This window comes from Chlorocebus sabaeus, chromosome 20 (assembly GCF_047675955.1).
Source record: "Chlorocebus sabaeus isolate Y175 chromosome 20, mChlSab1.0.hap1, whole genome shotgun sequence".
Taxonomy (NCBI): Eukaryota; Metazoa; Chordata; class Mammalia; order Primates; family Cercopithecidae; genus Chlorocebus; species Chlorocebus sabaeus.
In genome coordinates, this window is record NC_132923.1 from 126576436 (window position 1) to 126599568 (window position 23133).

The 23133-nt window shown below is 41.9% G+C and overlaps 1 protein-coding gene across 8 annotated transcripts in view; it reads right to left on the bottom strand.

The window, feature by feature from the left end:
- KIF1B (kinesin family member 1B) overlaps positions 1-23133 on the bottom strand; it is a 176229-nt gene that overhangs the window by 142820 nt on the left and 10276 nt on the right. For all 8 annotated transcript variants that reach the window (XM_073007847.1, XM_073007848.1, XM_007980610.3 and 5 more), the window contains exon 2: positions 12122-12304. In XM_073007847.1, the coding sequence (XP_072863948.1) occupies positions 12122-12227 (106 nt within the window). In that variant the 5' untranslated portion in view covers positions 12228-12304. The remainder of the gene's footprint in view (positions 1-12121; positions 12305-23133) is intronic.

A 23133-nucleotide genomic window follows, 5' to 3' on the forward strand; every position in this document is an offset into this window, starting at 1 on the left:
TAGGGCTTGTTAAAAATCCCAGTGATATCTGCAGCACAATCTTCTGCCCTAAAAGCCTCCTACAGCAACAATTAAGAAAAATGGCAGCTGGGCGCGGTGGCTCACGCCTGTAATCCCAGCACTTTGGAGGGCCAAGGCAGGTGGATCACGAAGTCAGGAGATGGACACCATCCTGGCTAACACAGTGAAACCCCATCTCTACTAAAAATACAAAAATCAGCCAGGCACGGTGGCGGGCGCCTGTAGTCCCAGCTACTCAGGAGGCTGAGGCAGGAGAATGGCGTGAACCCAGGAGGAGGAGCTTGCAGTGAGCCGAGATGGCGCCACTGTACTCCAGCCTGGGCCACAGAGCGAGACTCCGTCTCAAAAAATAAAAAGGAAAAAAAAAAAAGAAAAGTGGCACACAATAAAAATATTTTATATACTGCTTATAAAACCAAAACCCATAGGCAACTCCCTCCCCTCCTCACGATATAGGAAATATAGTAAAACCTATAGCCATAAAGAAGATTTGTGCAAAAGATCTACAATCATAAAGTTCCTTAATCATTTACAACAAATTTAGTTTCCCATTTTTCATAAAACAAGGATAAATGTACTATATATGTTCACTGTCTACTCAATCCCACAGTATTAAAAAAATATACAATACGAAAACAGGAAAAAAAATTATAACTCTTCTATAAAACATGCTACTTAGCGTACACATTGAATAAACTCTCAGTTAACAATTCTGTTCTTCCTAAGCAAATTTTGAATGATTATAAACAGAGATGATTTGGAAGGCCTAGATCTCAACCTAAGATGCCCAAAGACATGTAAACTGATTATCATCTGCCCCTTCCTCCCAGCTTTTTCCTCATAATTTCCCTCCATCAAGAAAATAAATCAAAATAAATTTTAATCTAACATTTAAGTTCAAATTAAGCATAGCTATTCAGCATTACTGCACAGAATAGTAAAATGTACTAAATAAATATTTTGAGAGGTGATATGCTCTCTAATAGTAAGGGTTTTGGAGACAGCTCAACTTCATTTTCTACTTCCCTCAATTAATAGATACGTGAGCCCAGGCAAAACAGCCAATAATACCTCTTTGTCACAATTCCTTCATCTGTGAAATGGTGAAAGAGTACCTGCCATATAATTATTGCAAGGATTCAGTAAGTTAAAATCTGCCTAATTGTGCCTGGCACAACTTAAGTGTTTGTTGTTGTTAATTACTAATTACGGTATTTTTTTCCCGCACTAAAAGGCAATTGTTTTTTGAGATGGAGTCTTGCTCTGTCACCCAGGCTGGAGTGCAGTGGCACAAGCTTGGCTCATTGCAACCTCCGCTTCCCAGGTTCAAGCGTTCTTCCCACCTCAGCCTCCTGAGTAGCTAGGATCACAGGCATGTGCCACCAGGCCCAGCTAATTTTTTTGTATTTTTAGTAGAGACCAGGTTTCACCATGTTGGCCAGTCTGGTCTCGAACTCCTGAGCGCAAGTGATTCGCCCGCCTCGGCCTCCCAAAGTGCAGGGATTACAGGCGTGAGCCACTGCACCTGGCCTAAAAGGCAATTTTAAAATCTCCCATTTTGCCTCCTCAAGTTTATTCACAGCTAAAGGAACTCTTCAGTAACAGACCAGTACAATGTGGTACGGAAAGAGTAAATGTAGTTAAATCATTTCCTCATAGTGTTGCTTCTGATACTTCTGGCCCTACAGTTTTCTGGTAAGCCAAAACCAAAACGGCTTCTCAGACATGACCTACCTTTCCCTGCCATCCCTCTCAATTACAAGTCATGCACCGCATAATGACCTGTCAGCGGGCTGAACACATGAAGGTCCGCATATATGAATGGTCGCTTAAGATAATATTAATAGGCCGGACGCAGTGGCTCAGGCCTGTAATCCCAGCACTTTGGGAGGCTGAGGCGGGCAGATCACGAGGTCAGGAGTTTGAGACCAGCCTGGCCAACATGGTGAAACCCCGTCACTACTAAATGTACAAAAATTAGCTGGGCATGGTGTTGGGCACCTGTAATCCCAGCTACTTGGGAGGCTTAGGCAGGAGAATCGTTTGAACCTGGGAGGCGGAGGTTGCAATGAGTCAAGATTGCACCACTGCACTCTAGCCTGGGTGACAGGGCAACGCTCTGTCTTAAAAAAAAAAAAAAAAAAAAGATTATATTAATAATATCATATTTCTACTATCATATATGTACCCTTTCTATGGTCAGATATGTTTAGATCCACAAATACTCACCACCGTGTTAAAATTCCCTACAGTGTTCAGTACAGTAACATGCTATTCAGGTTTGTATCCTAGGAGCACTAGGCTCTACCACAGAGCCTAGGTATGGAGTAGGCTACACCCATAGGTTTGTGTAAGTACACTCGATGCTGTTCGCACAACAAAATCACCTACCGACACATTTCTCAACGCATGACTGTATTTAGACGCCCTTTTTCAGTGCTTTCCTAATAGTCATCACATTGCTTTGATTATTTATCTCCATCTAAGACAATACTAAAATCTCTCTGAAAGCTTTTACACCTAGGCTTGCTAAATAACAAAAACCTAATTTCCCATAGGTGCTCTCAAAAACGTAACTTCATATTTCTTATTCTTATCACCTGTATGTATGTACAAGGCATTCATCACTAAACAACACAACTAAGAACAGCTTTCACCTATACAGTGCACATTCCTTGATAAACAGGTAATACCTAAAACTGAACTATGAATGCCTGCTTTGTCTAACATAGAGCCAGAAGTAGCATCCCTTTCACAGTCTTGTGAACTGCATTCCAGACTTTGCTAGCTGCCATTACACCACTTCGCACTTCACTAGGCAATTACTAAAAGCAATCACCACCACGATATCGGCTAGACTTTTTAAAATGAACTCCAGAACACCTCTTGAGAGTTGCCGAGAAGGCATTAAAAAAAAAAAAAAAAAAAAAAAAATTGGGCATGGTTGCTTTCTCCTATGAGAAACCAACAAATGCACATATAAAGGCAGCACAAAGTTTACTTTGGATTTTAATTATGACAATGTCAAAGACTACAACAACAACATGCAAGTAGCAAAGAAAGGACGCTGCCACCAAGATGGTTTTACCCAGTATCTCTCTTAGCCATTTTGATGTGAAAAATATTTATTTAGGTAAAGAAGCTTATTAAATTATATCATGTAATAAAAAGAAACTGGCCGGGCGCGGTGGCTCAAGCCTGTAATCCCAGCACTTTGGGAGGCTGAGACGGGCGGATCACGAGGTCAGGAGATCGAGACCATCCTAGCTAACACGGTGAAACCCCGTCTCTACTAAAAAATACAAAAAACTAGCCGGGCGTGGTGGCGGCACCTGTAGTCCCAGCTACTCAGGAGGCTGAGGCAGGAGAATGGCCTGAACCCAGGAGGCGGAGCTTGCAGTGAGCTGAGATCCAGCCACTGCACTCCAGCCTGGAAGGCAGAGCGAGACTCCGTCTCAAAAAAATAATAATAATAAAATAAAAGAAACTCCAAATACACAATAGCAAAAACTCCCTCCAATTCAGTGATAGGTTCAATTATTTCTGCCTTTAAACTTATATTCCCACCGAAAATTTAGACATTAAAACTAACCACAGGCTTAGCATGGTAGCTCATGCATGTAATACTAGCACTTTGGGAGGCTGAGGCAGGAGGATCCCTTCAGTCCAGGAGTTCAAGACCAGCCCGGGCAATATAGTGAGACCTCATCTCTACAAAAAAATTAAAAGTTAGCTGGGTGTGGTGGCTGTAGTCCCAGCTACTAGGGGAGTGAGGCAGGCAAATCACTTGGCCCCAGGAGGTTGAGGCTGCAGTGGGCCATGACTGTGCCACTGCATTCAGTCTGTTTAACAGAGCAAGACCTTGTCTCACACACACACACAAAACTAACCACAAAAACAATTTACATAATTTTTCAAATAGTATGCTATATAGTATACATGATTTCATTTGATCCTCGCAACCTGAGACAGCAGACTGGGAAGGCATCAGCAATATTTTCACTCAATAAATGAAGAACCTAAAGCTCAAATGTCTGATAACAGAGGATGAATATAAATGAAGTATGGTTCATAAATAGAATAGAATATTAAGAATATATAGAATATTAAGAATATATAGAATATTAAGAAGCTACTGAAATCATGTTCTTGAGGAATATTTAAGAAATGAGGGCCAGGTGTGGTGGTTCACACCTGTAATACCAGCATTTTAGGAGAGCAAAGTAGGAGGATTACTTGGAGCCAGGAATTCAAGACCAGCATGGGCAACAAAGTGACAACCCTGTGTCTACCAAAAAAAAAACACAAAACTACCCATAAATTCTTAAATACATTCAATCCATCTTTATACTGGTTTTTCATGTTACTGAAAGTAATGGATATATCATAAGAGAAAACAATATTTAAGGTAATTTCCATAACATCTTCTAGCCATCCAACTCTATGCAATCCCCTTTCTGCACTCTGAGTGCTATTTGAGATGGCACTTCTAGATCACTGTGGAATTAAAAATGGTTCAGACCGGGTGTGGTGGCTCATGGCTTTAATCCCAGGACTTTGGGAGGACAAGGCAGGCGGATTACTTGAGGTCAGGAGTTTGAGACCAGACTGGCCAACATGGTGAAACCCCGTCTCTACTAAACATACAAAATTAGCCAGGTATGGTGGCGCCCACCTGTAGTCCCAGCTACTCAGGAGGCTGAGGCAGGAGAATGGCATGAATCCAGGAGGCAGAGCTTGCAGTGAGCCAAGATTGTGCCAGTGCACTCCAGCCTGGGTGACAGAGCAAGACTCCGTCTCAAAAAATAAATAAATTAAATAAAATAAATAAGCCAGGCATGGTGGTGGGCGCCTGTAGTCCCCGCTACTCAGGAGTCTAAAGCAGGAGAATCCCTTGAACCCGGGAGGCAGAGGTTGCAGTGAGCTGAGATTGTGCCACTGCACTCCAGCCTGGATGACAGAGCAAGACTGTGTCTCAAAAAAATAATAACAATAAAATAAAATAAAAAATGAAAATAGTTCAATATCTAGGAACACATTTGTGTTCTAACGTTTGTCCTGAATATTAAAGCATATAATTACACTTTTAAAAAATCAACAAAACTAGTTGTAATATACCCATATTACAAAATTTCAAAAGTTGTATAGAAAAATAGTAACATTAAAATATTAGAAATAATTTGTTCAGCAGCAATAAAAAAATTAGAAGATAGAAAAAGCAAACTAAAAAACAGTACATATAATCCAATTACGTAAAAATCTTAATATGTGTAAAGTGCAAGGAAAAGATTAGAGGACTATAGATCCAGATGTTAATGGTACTTCTCTCTGCGTGGTGACGTTAGAAATAATTTTGCTTGTGTCAGTATCCATCAAAACTGAAAGAACGGGCAGATCACTTGAGCCCAAGAGTTGGGACCAGCATGGGCAACATGGTTTTTTGTAGAAACTCTCTCTACAAAAAATACTAAAATTAGCCAGGTGTGGTGCCACACAACTGTGGTCCCAGCTACTGGAGAGGCTGAGCTGGGAGTACTGCTTGAGCCAGGGAGGGCAAAGCTACAGTGAGCCAAGATCACGCCACTGCACTCCAGCATGGGTGATAGACCCTGTCTCAAAAAAACCAAAAACAAAAACACTGAAAGAAAAAAGTACCAAAAAAAATCCATCCAAAGCAGCAGTTCGCTGTGGTTAAGGAGGTAAGAATACAGATGACCTTTCTTTCTCATTTCTTTATTATTCACAATGTTCATAATTTACATGCATTTACATTTATTTTCATGTGGTTATAGTAATTTATACTAGAAAAAGTATACAAATTTAAATGCATTACTTTCTTTTTTTTGTTTTTTTTTTTTTTGTTGTTGTTGTTGTTGTTTTTGATGGGGTCTTACTGTCTCACCCAGGCTGGAGCACAGCAACACAAGTTTGGCTCACTGCAACCTCCAACTCCCAGGCTCAAGAAATCTTCCGACCGGGCAGCTGCAACCACAGGCGCCCCGCACACCATGCCCAGCTAATTTTTTGTGTTTTTGGTAGAGACAGGGTTTTGCCATGTTGCCCAGGCTGGTCTCCAACTCCTGAGCTCAAGCAATCTATGCATCTCAGGCTCCCAAAGTGCTGAGATTACAGGCATGAGTCACCAAACCTGGCCTAAATGCATTACTTTCTGTAGTTCTGTGGTTTTTTTTGAGACAAAGTTTTGCTCTTGTTGCCCAGGATGGAGTGCAATGGCACCATCTCAGTTCACTGCAACCTCTGCCTCCTGGGTTCAAGTGATTCTCCTACCTCAGCCTCCCAAGTAGCTGGGATTACAGGTGCCCACCACCACACCTGGCTAATTTTTGTATTTTTAGTACAGATGAGATTTCACCATGTTGCCCAGGCTGGTCTCGAAACTCTGACCTAAGCTGATCCACCCGCCTTGGCCTCCCAAAGTGCTAGGATTATAGGCATGAGTCACTGTGCCCAACCTAAATGCATTACTTTCTAAACTCTCTTTCCAAATCTCCATTTTGCCCTTCCTCCATCCCAAATTTTCTTTCTTTCTTTCTTTTTTCCTGAAACAGTGTCTCACTCCATTGCCCAGGCTAGAGCACAGTGGCGTGATCACAGCTCACTGTAGCCTTGACCTCCAGGGATCAAGTGATCCTCCCACCTCAGCCTCCCTAGTAGCTAGGACTACAGGTGTGTACCACCACGCCCAGCTAACTTTTTTGTATTTTTTGTAGAGACAGGGTTTCGCCATGTTGCCTAGGCTAGTCTCAAACTCCTGGACTCAAGCAATCCGCCTGCCTCAGCCTCGCAAAGTGCTGGGATTACAGGCATTGAGTCACTCCACCCAGCCCCAAATTTTCAATAGTGGATGTGAAATCATTATTTCTATCAGTTACGCTGTGCGGCATTTGGTTTAGAAATGTATGTGTGAATGAAAAAGCCAGTAAGACATATATAAACAGGAAAAAAAAGTCAGATCTACTTCTATACCAACCAAGATTGGGCGCTGGGGAAAAAAAAGATCCTGGCAAAGGAAGGTTGTTAAATATATGAATGAAATTCACCAAAGGGCAAGAGACAATTTGTGGGTAAAAATAATGTAAAATAGCATAGTTCAGTCACTTGATGGAGTGTACCTCATATTATATATGAAAACCAATTTCATCTACCTCCTGTTTTTGAATGCATTTATACAGGTTTAATGTCTCCAGATTTACACAAATAACCTAACCATAAATATAAGTGGTTAGATCATTCACTTTGACTCATTTCCCTTTTTACCGAGTAATTAGACAATAAGAAATGCTTCTAAAGTGGGAGAACCTTGGAATATAATGGGATATTATTGAACAGAGCTATTTGCATGTGCTTGGGACTCCAAAATGTCAAGGCAGTAACATTTATTTTTGCCACGGAAAATATTTCCTCCAAGACCAGAAAGTGCTTAAATAAAATAGCTACTTCTCAGTTTTCAGATTTAGCACATTCCCTAAAGTACTCTTCATACTCCTCTACTTTTTCATAAGAGTTTATGGCAGAAACATTCTAGTGCATTCCATCTGCAATCAGTTATAATCCTTGTGAGCAGCAGTCCAGGCCAAAGCTTGCCAGCAAAGCAGCCCTTTTAATGCAGCTAACACATGTGTACAGCATATTCATTTCCAACAAGTCTATGTTCAAAATGCATGCCCACTTCCAATCTAAGCCCAATGGTGTTTAAAAAAAAAAAGTCAATAATACTTTCTAAACATAGCATCTTTCACACAACTGTTAAAAATCTCTCACTTAAAAATTATTTGGCATACATATTAGTCAAATTACTAAGAAATTGCCATAGAAGGCTGAAAACAGAAATAGAAAACGGAAAATGCAAATATTCTACAGAAAAAAGTTCCTCATACAATAGATATAATGGTTCTCATATCATTAATTACTTTCAAAGAACAGATACCTTTCAAAGGAACTAAACTGACAGTAAATCTCCGAGCCAGAACAACGTATTTAGCTAGAAAACTAACCGCCATTTTTGCAAGACTGATTAACCTACTGAGGATTTTTGTTTCAGTAGACTAATGCTAATTTAAAAGTCACAAATTACTCCTGCCGAAATTGTATATGCAGGGAAACAATGTGTTATAATCAGCTGAGGGTAGGAGTACCATTATCTAGTCCTAACACTACCACTAATAAGCTCTAATAAGCTACAATTCTGAAATTTTTCCCGAATATACTATATGGTTTTGTTTGTTTTTTTGTTTATTTTGAGATGGAGTCTTGCTCTGCCACTCAGGCTGGAGTGCAATGGCACAATCTTGGCTCTCTGCAACCTCCACCTCCAGGGTTTAAGCGATTCTTCTGCCTCAGCCTCCCGAGTAGCTGGGGCTACAGGCGCGCATCACCATGCCCGGCTAATTTTTGTATTTTTAGTAGAGATGGGGTTTCACCATATTGGCCAGGCTGGTCTCAAACTCCTGACCTCGTAATCCACCTGCCTCGGCCTCCCGAAGTGCTGGGATTACAGGCTTGAGCCACCATGCCCGGTCCAAATATACTATATGTTTAGTTTAAATCTTACATCCCAAGGTCTAGCTTAAATGGAATATCATCAATAAATCCTCATATTTGCTCTTTGCCAAATTCACATTTACACCTTTTTTTTTTTTTTTTTTTTTTTTTTTTTTGAGACAGTGTTTTGGTCTTGTTGCCCAGGCTGGAGTGCAGTGGCTCAAGTGAATCAAGTGATTCTCCTGCCTCAGCCTCCTGAGCAGCTGGGATTAGAGGCACACTCCACCATGACCAGCTAATTTTTTGTATTTTTAGTAGAGGTAAGGTTTCATCATGTTGGTCAGGCTGTTCTCAAACTCCTGACCTTGGGTGATCCACTCACCTCGGCCTCCCAAAGTGTAGGGATTACAAGCATGGGGTCACTGCACCTGGCCTATACTTTCTAATAATCCTTTTTTTTTTTTTTTTTTTGGCTGGGTGCAGTGGCTCATGCCCATAATCCCAGCATTTTGGGAGGCCAAGGCAGGTGGACTGCCTGAGCTCAGGAGTGGGAGACCAGCCTGGGCAACATGGTAAGACCCCATCTCTACCAAAACTACAAAAATTTGCCAGGCATAGTGCTGTGCACCTGTGGCCCCAACTACTCCAGAGGCTAAGGTGGGAGGATCACTTGAGGCCAGGAGGAGGAAGTTGCAGTGAGCCAAGATGGTGCCACTGTACTCCAGCCTGGGTAACAAGAGTGAGATCCTGTTTCAAAAAATAAAATAAAATAATCATCCTTTGTTATGACAACTACCACTTTGATCACTTTTTATCCTGTATTGAAATTATCTTGGCCGAGCACAGCGGCTCACACCTGTAATCCCAGCACTTTGGGAGGCTGAGGCAGGCGGACGACCTGAGGTCAGGAGTTCAAGACCAGCCTGGCCAACATGGTGAGACCCCATCTCTATTAAAAATACAAAAATTAGCCAGGTGTGGTGGCAGGTGCCTGTAACTCCAGCTACTCGGGAGGCTGAGGCAGAAGAATCACTTGAACCCGAGAGGCAGAGGTTTCAGATCAGGAGTGGGAGACCAGCCGCTGGTCTCCCAGAGACCACACCACTGCACTTCAGCCTGGGTGACAGAGCAAAACTCCGTCTCAAAAAAAAAAAAAAAGAAAAAAAAATTATTTTAATATGTCTAGTCTCTCCAACCACAAATTTTTAAAACTATTTAAGGGAGGCTGGGTACAGTGGCTCATACCTGCAATCCCAAGACTTTGGGAGGCCAAGGCGAGGATCACTTGAGCCCAGAAATTCAAGACCAGCCTACACAATACAGTGAGCCCTCGTCTCTACAGAAAATAGAAAAAAACTAGCTGGGCATAGTGTCACATGCCTGTAGTCCCAGCTACTTGGGAGGCTGAGACAGGAGGATTGATTGAACCTAGAAGGTCAAGGCTGTAGTGAGCCATGATTACACCACTGCACTCCAGCCTGCGTGACAGAGCGAGACCTTGTCTCAAAAAAAACAAAAAAACAAAAAACAAAAAAAACAGCCAGGCGTGGCAGCTCATGCCTATAATCCCAGCACTCTGGGGGGCCAAGGCAGATGGATCACTTGAAGTCAGGAGTTTGCAATGAGCCTGGCCAACATGGTGAAACTACATCTCCACTAAAAACATAAAAATGAGCCAGGCATAGTGGCGGGTGCCTGTAATCCCAGCTACTCAAGACACTGAGGCAGGAGAATCGCTTGAACCCAGGAGACAGAGGTTGCCGTGAGCCAAGATCACACCACTGCACTCCAGCCTGGATGACAATGTGAGATTCTATCTCAAAAAAAAAAAAAAGTTCCTTAAGAGCAGGGTCCCATGGTATAACTCTGTGATCCCTACAGCCTAACATTACAGCAAACTTGCAAATCGGATAGAAGGGTTGGAAAGGATACTCAAGGCAGAGCAGAGCCACTCAGCCTATTGTCTAGAAAGGTTTTGGACAAAGTATGGTGGAAAAGCCAGTAGGCATTCAGCATTGTACTGAAAACAAACCTCTTCGGTAGCCATATGTAAGTAAAATATGTAATATTACCTCCAGTTTATAGTTGAGGAAACCAAAACTTGGCCAGGCGCGGTGGGTCACGCCTGTAATCCCAGCACATTGCAAGGCCGAGGTGGGTGGATCACCTGAGGTCAGGAGTTTGAGACCAGCCTGGCCAACATGGTGAAACCCTGTCTCTACTAAAAACACAAAAATTAGCCAGGTGTGGTGGCAGGCCCCTGAGATCATGCCTGCACTCCAGCCTGGGTGACAGAGTGAGACTCCACCTCAAAAAAGAAAAAAAAAAAAAGCTTTATTGAGATACAATTTATATACCATAAAGTTCACCGGCTTAAAGTATCCAATTCAATGTTGACTTTTGCATCTCTTTTTCTTTGATAATTTTTCATAGGATATAATTCACAGAACTGTTGGCAATATTGACATAGAAGAGTGAACTACAATGGTACAGTTGTTTAGCCTTCTACTTTTAAGTTTTTTAAATATATATATGGGATCTCAAAAACAGACCCTTTTTTTGAAGCAGGGTCTTGCTCTATTGCCCAGTCTGAAGTGCAGTGACAAGAACACAGCTCACTGCAGCCTCAACTCCTGGACTCAAGTAATCCTCCTGCCCCGGCCTCCCAAAGTGCTGGGATTACAGGCATTAGCCACCACACTCAGCCTTCAAATATTTTTTTTAAAAAAGATTGTTGCAAGCCCTTATCTGTCAAGTTCAGAGAAGAGTATAAGCAATGGAATATTCAAAGTTGTATGTGAACTACCTGAAATGTGGGTTGCAATATCTAGCTAGATTTTGGTGGAACAAACATTTCCACCAGTAGAATCCTCTACACAGAACATTGGCAAATGGAGCACAAGCTCATGAGGTTAGAATGTGTACTTCAGCAGTAACTTGTGCCTGAAAGGGTGATGATTCTTCTGTATCACAAAATTACAGATTTAAAGACAGTAGAGCCTACCTCTATTTTAACTGATAATTTGCCTATGGACCCATATCAAGAAATTTGGTAGTGCAGGTATAAAAGAAACAACTTAATTCATTTTTTCCCTAAGCAATTCTGCAGAGAAACAAACTATGAAGCAATTACTGATAATTTTAGTAATAATGTGTAAGTTTACTATATATTATATCCTCAACTCAAAATCACTGAAAACTTGTCAGATCATCTTGGCAAAATCAAGTATCATTTAAAATCTAAAAAGAAAAACAATGAATCTTGCAGCCTCGATAGGTATATTTCACATTAGGACTCAGCAAAAAGCACTGTTTATACCTTTATTATCATTAAAATTTCAATTTAATAAGCATAAACACTTGCTAAATTAGTTCAGTTATTCAGGGTTTCTCAATTGTACGGGATAAAATTATAGTCCATATTTAAATATACTACAACAAACACCACAGAGGGGAAAACATTCAATGGATCATTCACAATAGCAAAGTTCAAAGTGTTAACATACAAATGTTCATCTATTCTGAACACAGCAAGAAGATAGGGAAAGGAAGAAAGGAAAGTAAGATACACAGCTGAGAGAAAACAACATGTACTCACTGGTCGAGTTGCCTTGCATCTGAATGATGCATTTGGATTCCTTGCTGGTCTCTCGAGAATTGAAGGGCCTTACCCGGACAGCCACCTTCACTGAGGCTCCCGACATTTTAATGGCCTTGTTATATATATGCAGTCCAGAAATAAAGAACCAAATCTTCTTTTGAAGTTATAGCCAAGTTTCCTCTGAAAAGAAAAAAATTCCATATGAGGTAGTCAAAATTAAAGCAAGCATGGGCTAACTTAAGCATAAGAACTACCATCTTAGTTCTATTTCCATTTATAAAAACGATGTTCATCCCATTTCTCCCATGCAAATCTTTTTTTGTTTGTTTTGTTTTGTTTTTCAAGAGACGGGGTCTTGTTATGTTGGTTTTTGAACTCCAGGGTTCAAGTGATCCTCCTGCCTCAGTCTCCCAAGTAGCTCGGACGACAGGTACACACCACTGTGCCTGGCCTCCCCTACAAATCTTATATTCCCAACAGTAAATTATTAAATAGAAAATTAAAGACTAAAATTTGTTTCCCTTTTCTATTATCTCCTTCTTTAAAAAGTCTCTACTTATTAATAAAAAACATAACTAAAAAGTAACACGTATCTCTCTCTCTGTGTGTTTCTGGATCAATCTTCAATAATAAATGAAAACATAAAATGTTTATTTGCTAAAGAAGTTCCTTAAACAGATAACTTTCCATGGGCAAATCACTTACTACTTCTCTTTAAAGAAGGGCGTTGGGCCAGACGTGGTGGCTCATGCCTCTAATCCCAGCACTTTGGGAAGTCAAGCTGGGTGATCACTTGAGGTCAGGAGTTCAAGACCAGCCTGGCCAACATGGTAAAACCCCATCTCTACTAAAAATACAAAAATTAGCCAGGCATGGTGGTGTGCGCCTGTGATCCCAGCTACTAGGGAGGCTGAGGCAGGAGAATCGCTTGAACCTGGGAGGTGGAGGCTGCAATGAGCCTGAGATGGTACCACTGTACTCCAGCCTGGGCAACAAGGCAAGACACCATCTCAAAAAAAAAAAAAAAAAAGTGCGCTGAACTCTCTATACGTTAATTATAGTTTGAAACATTTGGTTACATGATGTATATACTGTGTAATTAAACAGCAAAAGACAAAGACACTTTCTACTCAATTCCTTTAACTATGCAGTGATTTCTTCTCACTTCTGGGTTTTCTTTGCTTTTGTGTTTTTTTAAGATGGAGTTTTGCTCGTCACCCAGGCTGGAGTGCAATGTCACAACCTTGGCTCACTGCAACCTCTGCCTCCCAGATTCAACAATTCTCCTGCCTCAGCCTCCCGAGTAGCTGGGATTAGATTACCAGTGTGCGCCACCACGCCCAGCTAATTTTTGTATTTTTAGTAGAGATGGGGTTTCACCACATCAACCAGGCCAGTTTCGAACTCCTCACCTCACATTCACCTGCCTCGGGCTCCCAAAGTGCAGGGATTACAAGCGTAAGCCACTGCGCCCAGCCAATTTCCTTTAACTTCGAAGATCCCTCAGATATATCACTGACTCATGGCAGAGTCAAATCATTACATTTCACTACTGAATGAAGTAATAGGAAAAATGTGAACATTTTTTAGAGGAATAGTTTCCTCCCAATAGAACAAAGCCAACACTACTGTGTGAAAAGAATCCAAGTAAGTAACTTCTGTAAGAAACAACCGGCAGGGTGCGGTGGCTCACGCCTGTAATCCCAGCACTTTGGGAGGCCAAGGCAGGTGGATTACTTGAGGTCAGGAGTTCAAGACCAGACTGGCCAACATGGTAAAACCCCATCTCTACTAAAAATACAAAAATTAGCCAGGCGTGGTGGCACACACCTGTAATCCCAGCTACTCGGGAGGCTGAGGCAGGAGAATCGCTTGAACCCAGGAGGTAGAGGTTGCAGTAAACTGAGATTGCCCCAACGCACTCCAGCCTGGGCCACAGAGTGAGACTCCATCTCAAAAAAAAAAAAAAGAAAGAAAAGAAACAACCAAGTTTTCTAGTCAGAAAAAACTCTACACTCTATCCAATATAGAATCTTTTTCAAGAATAACCAAACAAAGGAAAAATCTAAAAAAGAAAAGTAATTACGAATCCAATTATCAGGAACCATTACAGAACGTATCTGACCAACATTTTTTCCAGATAATTAGGAATGCTAACCTCCAACTACACAACACTATAACCGATGTGTTCCCAAGAAAAGGAAAAATAAATAAAATAAAAACCAAAGTCACTCTCTACCTCAATGCCCTACCTGTCCAGGCTACCGTAGAGTGGCACAATCATAGCTCACTGTAACCTTTAACTCCTGGGCTCAAGTGATCCTCTCACCTCAGCCTCCCAAATAGCTGCGACTACAGGCACACACCAACACACCTAACTAATATTTTATTTTATTTGTAGAGACAAAGTCTTGTTATGTTGCCCAGTCTGTTCTCAAACTCCTGCCTCAGCCTTCTAAAGTGCTGGGATTACAGGTGTGAGCCACCACATCTGGCCCCTAATTTTCTTAATAGCATCATCGCTATTTGAAATTCTTGTTTTTTGAAGCATGTCTATTGTCTATATTTCACAGTCTCTCACTCCACCACTAGAATGCTCAGAGATCTCCTATCTTGCTGACTAGCACTTACAACAGTACCTGACATAAGAGTTCAGTAAATGTTGATGAAATGAATTAATGAAATATATTTCCCAGTTGTGAGAATTATCTGTTTAAGTCCTTCGTCCAGTTTACTGATTTTTTTTCAAATGTTTACATATTTTTATATCAATCTTTTTCCATTTGCTACAATGTTTTTTCTAGTCTGTTTCCCATTTTATTTTACATTAAACTGATGGTTCTTTATTTAAATATCAAATATTTTTATTATTACATGTATCAAATGAGAACTTAGCATTTATTAACCTTCCCAATCAATATAGCATGACTTATATTCACTAGTTGAGTACTATGCCGAGAGAATGAATGATGCATTCAGAAAAAGCAAAACATAAAACACATTCCAACCTCCCAGAGCTCCCTTTGAAATACAGCCATCATCTTAACTCTCCTCTTGTCCAAAAACCCATTATCTTCTCCCCTAAACTAGCAATCTCTGCCAATCTACCCTTGTCTATCAACAGTACTCTCCCAAACCCCAATACCATAAATGTTGGAGTCATCTTTGTCACTACCCTTTGAAACCTTGTATTATTACCAACATTATTCACAAAATACCATATGGAAACTTTTAAGATATAAAGTTGCTTTATTCTATCCCTTCCTTCCTCTCATTCCCACTGACATTACCTCAATCTATGTCCTTACTACCACATACCTAGGATACTTGTAATAGCTGGACTGTTGTTTGAGCTTTTAATCTTTGATCCAATAGTCCTTAAACAGAGTTCTATGAAACAGAATGACACGGGGGTCTTTTGAAAAATAAAGGAGTCTAGGCTCTCCCAGTCTGGTATTCAACAGTTTCCAGATGGGCCCCAGATATGGATTTGTTGATTTGGGCTAATTTTCAAAGATTGTGTTACAAATACCCAGCTAAGGCCGGGCGCGGTGGCTCAAGCCTGTAATCCCAGCACTTTGGGAGGCTGAGACGGGCGGATCATGAGGTCAGGAGTTCGAGACCATCCTGGCTAACACGGTGAAACCCCGTCTCTACTAAAAAATACAAAAAGCTAGCCGGGCGAGGTGGCTGGTGCCTGTAGTCCCAGCTACTCGGGAGGCTGAGGCAGGAGAATGGCCTAAACCCGGGAGGCGGAGCTTGCAGTGAGCTGAGATCCGGCCACTGCACTCCAGCTCGGGCGACAGAGCAAGACTCCGTCTCAAAAACAAAACAAAACAAAACAAAACAAAACAAAACAAAGACAAAACAAATACCCAGCTAAGAAGCACTGCTTTAAACCACTGTTTAACCCTGTTGCAAGATCAACCCCTCTAAAGCGTGACTTTCAACGTCACTTCCAATAGCAAGAACGTTCTCTTGTTCCTAACATGGAAAAAATGACTGCAAATTGGTTTTTAAAAACCAAATCTATAAATTCGTAAGTTTACAATACTTCTTTAAAAAAAAACTTCATTAATAGATCAATGGTTACAGAGAGAAAAAGACGCATTATCCTGAAAACAGCAAATAAAACAGAAGGAAGCATACATTTACTCTGTATAGCCTGTATAAAATATCCAGGATAAGCAAATAGTCAATGAGGGTAAGTTCTTTTTTTCTTTTCTTTTCTTTTCTTTTCTTTTTTTTGAGATGGAGTCTCACTCTGTCACCCAAGTCGGGCTGGAGTGCAATGACATGATCTTAGCTCACCGCAACCGCCTTCTCCTGGATTCAAGCAATTCTCATGCCTTAGCCTCCTGAGTAGCTGGGATTACAGAAGCCCACCACCACGCCCAGGTAATTTTTGTAGTTTTAGTAGAGATGGGGTTTCACAATGTCGGCCAGGCTGGTCTCAAACTCCTGACCTCAGGTGATCCGCCTGCCTCCGTCTCCCAAAGTGCTAGGATTATAGGTGTAAGCCACCGCACCTGGCCGAGGTTAAGTTCTTTACAGAAAAATTCTAGCTAATAAATGCAGAAGAAATGAAAGAATTATAGAATGTTGCCTTTTCCCAACTTTTTTTTTTTTTTTTTGAGACGAAGTTTCGCTCTTATCACCCAGGCTGAAGTGCAGTGGCAAGATCTTGGCTCAGTGCAGCCTCAACCTCACAGGTTCAAGCGATTCTCCTGCCTCAGCCTCCCGAGTAGCTGGGATTACAGGTGCCCAACACAACACCGGGCTAATTTGTGTGTTTTTAGTAGAGATGGGGTTTCACCATATTGGCCAGGCTGGTCTTGAACAAAGGAAATACACAGCTTAGTAAGTATTCTTGCCCTACTCCTCTTAAAATAAAAACTTTTTTAAAAAACCAAACCCTGAATAAAATCAAGCTTTAGATCTGACTACCGGTTTAGAAGACATGTAGGGAGGAAAGAAGCAACTTAGATGACACATCAAAGATGTAAACAGGCAAATTCAGTATATGAAACAATCTACAGAACAAATCAACCAGTTTCTTCAAACAGCATAATCGGGGAGATAGGGTTTTATAACCCTGGGCTTGTGGGCCAGGCATAGTGGCTCATGCCTGTCATCCTGGCACTTTGGGAGGCTGAGATGGGTGGATCATGGGGTCAAAAGATCGAGACCATCCTGGTCAACATGGTGAAACCCCATCTCTACTAAAATACAAAAATTAGCCGAATGTGGTGACATGCACCTGTAATCCCAGCTACTTGGGAGCTGAGGCAGGAGAATTGTTTGAAACTGGGAGGCAGAGGTTGCAGCGAGCCAAGATCGTTAACACTGCACTCCAGCCTGGTGAGAGAGCGAGACTCTGTCTCAAAAAAAAAAAAAGAAAAGAGAGACTTGTATTATTTATCAACCAAATACAATGTTTTTGTTTGTTTGTTTGTTTGTTTGTTTGTTTTTTGAGACGGAGTCTGGCTCTGTCGCCCAGGCTGGAGTGCAGTGGCCGGATCTCAGCTCACTGCAAGCTCCGCCTCCCGGGTTTACGCCATTCTCCTGCCTCAGCCTCCCGAGTAGCTGGGACTACAGGCGCCGCCACCACGCCCGGCTAGTTTTTTGTATTTTTTAGTAGAGACGGGGTTTCACCGTGTTAGTCAGGATGGTCTCGATCTCCTGACCTCGTGATCCGCCCGTCTCGGCCTCCCAAAGTGCTGGTATTACAGGCTTGAGCCACCGCGCCCGGCTGTTTGTTTGTTTTTGAGACAGGGTCTCACTCTGGTTGCCCAGGCTGGGGAGGGAGTGCAGGGATATGATCTCAGCTCACTGCAGCCTTGACCTCCTGGGCTCAGGTGATTCTCCCACCTCAGCCTCCCAAGTAGCTGGGATTACAGGCACATGCCACCACACCTGGCTAGCTTTTGTATTTTTAGTAGGGACAGGGTTTTGCTATGTTGCCCAGGCTGGTCTCGAACTCCTGGACTCATGCAATCTTACAGCCTCGGCCTTCGAGTGCTGGGATTACAGGTGTGAACCACTACACCCAGCCTAAAAATACATTTTTTAGATAATCAGGGTAGTCTGAAGATAGGCTGGGTATTAGATGATATTAAGGAATTTGTTAGGGGATGACAGAACAAGATTGCCAAAATGTTGATAGTTGTTGAATACCGTAGACATTTAAATTTTAAAAAACAAAACAAAACTTTTTTCTTTTGTATTCTACCTAGGACCTACCAAAGTGCTGAATGTTACAAACAAGAAAGGCTGAAACCTCCTTGGTGGGCTTTAGATATAAAGTACTACATATTTGTAACTATGAACCAAAACATTAACATCTCTAAGACCGAATGTCCCCATACATACCTTTTTCTACAGACTACCTGACTCCTCTACCTAGCTATCCTTCCAGCATTTCATTCAGTCTCACAAACTAAAGCCAAACCCTCTCTCCCGCAAACAGTATCAGCTCTTTGACCTCCTTTCTATTTCTTTTTAATGTTCTCACCATTCTGCTGTTCTCACACAGGCTAAAAGCTTGCTTTGTCTATCCATCTAATCAGTCACTAAATTACATGACATATCTATAAAATCTCTCCATTTCTACCACCACCATTACCTCTTGGGCTTTCAATACTTCTCACCCAAGGCCTTCTTAACCAGCTTTCTCTCTTCTTCCTACCCTATCCATACTACACGATATCCCCATTTTCTTTTTTAAAAATCTTTTTATTATCTTTACCACAGTTACCCAATTAGATGAATTATCCCTTTTCATTTGCCCTATCTGTACCACACAATACTGCCAAGATTCACTTTCCTGAAGTACCGATCTATTTCCATCACTGTCCACTTCAAAATCCTCCAAGTTCCCCTCCTGTCTACCAAGCAATGACTGAACTCCCCACAATGGCATTCAAAGTGTTCTGCAACATAAACCACCTATTTTTACAAGCCCACATGAACACTGCCTTCCAGCCACATTCTTTTACAACCACCCACCAGAGGGCTTCCAGAATGCATCCCAAGTTTTTCTGCCCCTGTGTTTTTGCTCCAACTTTCCCTTTCCCCACTGTGTCCTTCGTCTTACTCTTTTCAAATTCCAGTTTATTCTTCCAGGACCTTCTCACTTGCTCCCGTCTAAAGTCTTGATAGATTCTCCCAACCCCAAAACCAAATACAATTGCTTCTCTATTTAATACTTTTCAAATCATTGACCTTGCTCAAGGCAGAATAAATTACTCTTTTTGTTGTTTTGTTGTTTTTTTCAGACAGAGTCTTGCTCTGTCAAGGGAATCATGGCTCACTGCAGCCTCAACCTGCCAGGCTCAAGTGACTCTCTTGCCTCAGTTTCCCGAGCAGCTGGAGCTACAGGCGTGCACCACCATGCCCGGCTAATTTTTTGTTTGTTTATTTGAGACAAGGCCTCACTCTGTCCAGCCAGACTAGAGTACAGTGGAATCATCTCAGCTCACTGCAGCCTCAGCCTCAAGTAGCTGGAACTACAAGGCACGTCCCACCACACCAGGCCTTAGTCAAGTTTCTAATCCCCTACAAGAGGGGTCCTCAACCCCCAGGCCACAGAGTGGTACAGGTCTCTGACCTGTTAAAAACCAGACCACACAGCAGGAGGTGAGCGGTGGGCAAGTGAGCATTATTGCCTGAGCTCCTCCTCCTGTGAGATCAGTGGTGGCATCAGAGTCTCATAGAAGTGCAAACCTTACTGTGAACCGTGCATGTGAGGGATCTAGGTTACACGCTCCTTATGAGAATCTTAACGCCTGATGATCTGAGGTGGAACAGTTTCATCCTGAGACCATCCCCCCAACCCGTCCATGGAAAAACTGTCTTCCACAAAACCAGTCCCTGGGGCCGAAAATAATGGGGACAGCTGCCCTACAACACAGGATGGGTCTTGAATACAATAGTTAATCTTTTTGGTTGAATTCCTATTTATTGGATGTCAACAAACTAACATTTAAATAGCATTAAATAAAAAACATAAATTGGGGCCAGGCATGGTGCCTCACACCTGTAATTCCAACACTTTAGGAGGCTGAAGTGAAAGAATCGCTTGAGGCCAGAAGTTCAAGACCAGCCTGGGCAACATATTGAGACACTCTCCACCAAAAAGCATTTTTGCTTCAATTAGCTGGGTATGGTGGCATGCACCGGTAATCTCAGCTACTCAAGAGGCTGAGGTGGATAAATCACTTGAGCCCAGGAGTTGGAGGCTGCAATTAGCCATGATTCCAGTACTGCACTCCAGTTTGGACAACAGAGCCAACAACATCTCTTAAAAAACACAAAACAGGCCGGGCGCGGTGGCTCAAGCCTGTAATCCCAGCACTTTGGGAGGCTGAGACGGGCGGATCACGAGGTCAGGAGATCGAGACCATCCTGGCTAATACGGTGAAACCCCGTCTCTACTAAAAATACAAAAAAATAGCCAGGTGAGTTGGCGGGCGCCTGTAATCCCAGCTACTCGGGAGGCTGAGGCAGGAGAACGGCGTAAACCTGGGAGGCGGAGCTTGCAGTGAGCTGAGATCCGGCCACTGCACTCCAGCCTGGGCTACAGAGGGAGACTCCGTCTCAAAAAAAAAAAAAAAAAAAAAAAAACACAAAACAAGCTGGGCGTAGCGGCTCACGCCTGTAATCCCAGCACTTTGGGAGGCCAGGGCAGGCAGATGGCTTGAGCCCAGGAGTTCAAGACCAGCCTAGGCAACATGTGAAACCCTATTTCTACAAAAAAAAAAAAAAAAAAAACACACAAAAATTAGCCGGACATTGTGGTGTACTAATAACATCTATCCTTTTTAGAAGTTTATATCTAATTATTTTCCCAAAACAACCTAAACCTAAATATTTTTTCTGATTTTACTTTCTCCTGGTAAAACCTTCAGGCCGGGCACAGTGGCTCACGCCTGTAATCCCAGCACTTTGGGAGGCCGAGGTGGGCGGATCATGAGGTCAAGAGATCAACACCATCCTGGCCAACGTGGTGAAACCCTGTCTCTACTAGAAATACAAAAACCAGCTGGGTGTGGTGGCACGTGCCTGTAGTCCTAGCTACTTGGGAAGCTGAGGCAGGAGAATTGCTTAAACCCAGGAGGCGAAGGTTGCAGTGAGCTGAGATCATACCACTGTACTCCAGTCCGGCAACAGAGCAAGATTCCGTCTAAAAAAAGAAAACTTGAAACCATCTTCAAAATTTTGTGAAAATTTTATCCAGTCACTGGAAGCTACAGTTAAGTGGACTACAGAAAGTTATTCTGTTACTTCTCTACTACAATAAACAGTATCTCTATTATAATAGACATCCATCAAAGACTTACAGCTTCAAAACTTCCTACTCCTTTAAAGAATTACTTACGTAAGTCTGAAATCAAGTTTAAAACCCAGTGAGAAACAATAATTTTAAAGAGGTGTTTTTTGTTTTGTGGTTTTGTTTTGTTTCTGAGACAGAGTCTTGCTCTGTCACCCAGACTAGATGGAGTGCAACAGCCATCTCGGCTCACTGCAACCTCTACCTCCCAGGTTCAAGTGATTCTCCTGCCTCAGTCTCCCAAGTAGCTGGGACTACAGGTATGTTCCACCACACCTGGCTAATTTTTGTATTTTTAGTAGAGACAGGGTTTCACTATGTTGGCCAGGCTGGTCTCAAACTCCTGACCTCGTGATCCGTCCGCCTCGGCCTCCCAAAGTGCTGGGATTACAGGCGTGAGCCACCGCACCCAGCCTACAGAGTATTTTTAAGAAGTTAAAGGAAAACAACACTTCTCAATAATTAGCAAAACAATACATCTTCCAAGTTTTGAAAACCAAAGCAGAAAGACAGGTAGAAAAGGTAACCATACATACTCTAAATCACTTACACAGCCTGAGTTCTAAACTGTTCCTCTGACCACTTTTCCTTATGACATACAATTAGAAGCATTAGGAAAGTGGAATGGAGCAAAAATTCCAGAAGCATTCACTAACATTAAAGAGACAATAAAACATTTAGGTCTAATTCATTTGAATTTTTCTCAATTTTTGCCCAATTGCTTAATTTTGATCTTGTGGAATTCCCAATTGCCCTCAAAGGCACTTTGGATTATAAGGAATCTAAGGAGAAGACTCAAATCAATCTTTCAGCAAAGTGATAAACAAGAATGAAATAATAATAGTTTTTTGGTTGGTTTGTGTTTGTAACATCCCTTTTCTATAGAAACAGCCAGGATTATATTCTTTAAAATATGATCAGTTCATGCCATTGCCTCTCCTTAAAAACCTTCAGGTGGATGCCACAGCCTCAGAGCATAACCTAAAAGTTCAAGGGCCTCCACAATCCAACCTACTTCCCCTGTCTCAGCTTTCCCTGCCTGACTCTAAGCCTTCTCCACTAGCTACCACCTTCCTACACTACACACATGGATTCCTAGAAGCCCAATCTCCCCTCTCAACCTATTACAAGTCCACATCTTTCAAGGACAAGGTCAAATGAGACCATGGAGCAGGAAGCATTAATTCATTTCTTAATATCCATCTGCTTTTCTGAGTAAAACGGCATACCTTTTTTCCCTTTGCTCCATAAAACTGCTCTACTGATTCCTCACTTTTCCATTTATTACATTCTGCCCCTATGTTGCAGTCAGTAATTCCCTTACCTCTCATATACTGATACTTTAATTCAGTACGTTTGTTAGAATTAAGCAGAAATGTAGTCTTTTAAATTCCATATTAGAATTAGCCAGGCATGGTGGCGCATGCCTGTAATCCCAGCTACTCGGGAGGCTGAGGTATGAGAATCGCTTGAACCTGGGAGGCGGAGGTTGCAGTGAGCCAAGATTGCACCACTGCACTCCAACCTGGGCGACAGAATGAGACACTGTCTAAATTAATTAATTAATTAATTCAATATTAGCACAGTTTGTCATACAAAAACCAATTTGTAACAAGTAGCTATTTAAAAGATAATCTCTTCCTCTGAATTACGTTTTAAAGCATTAATTGCAATTTAA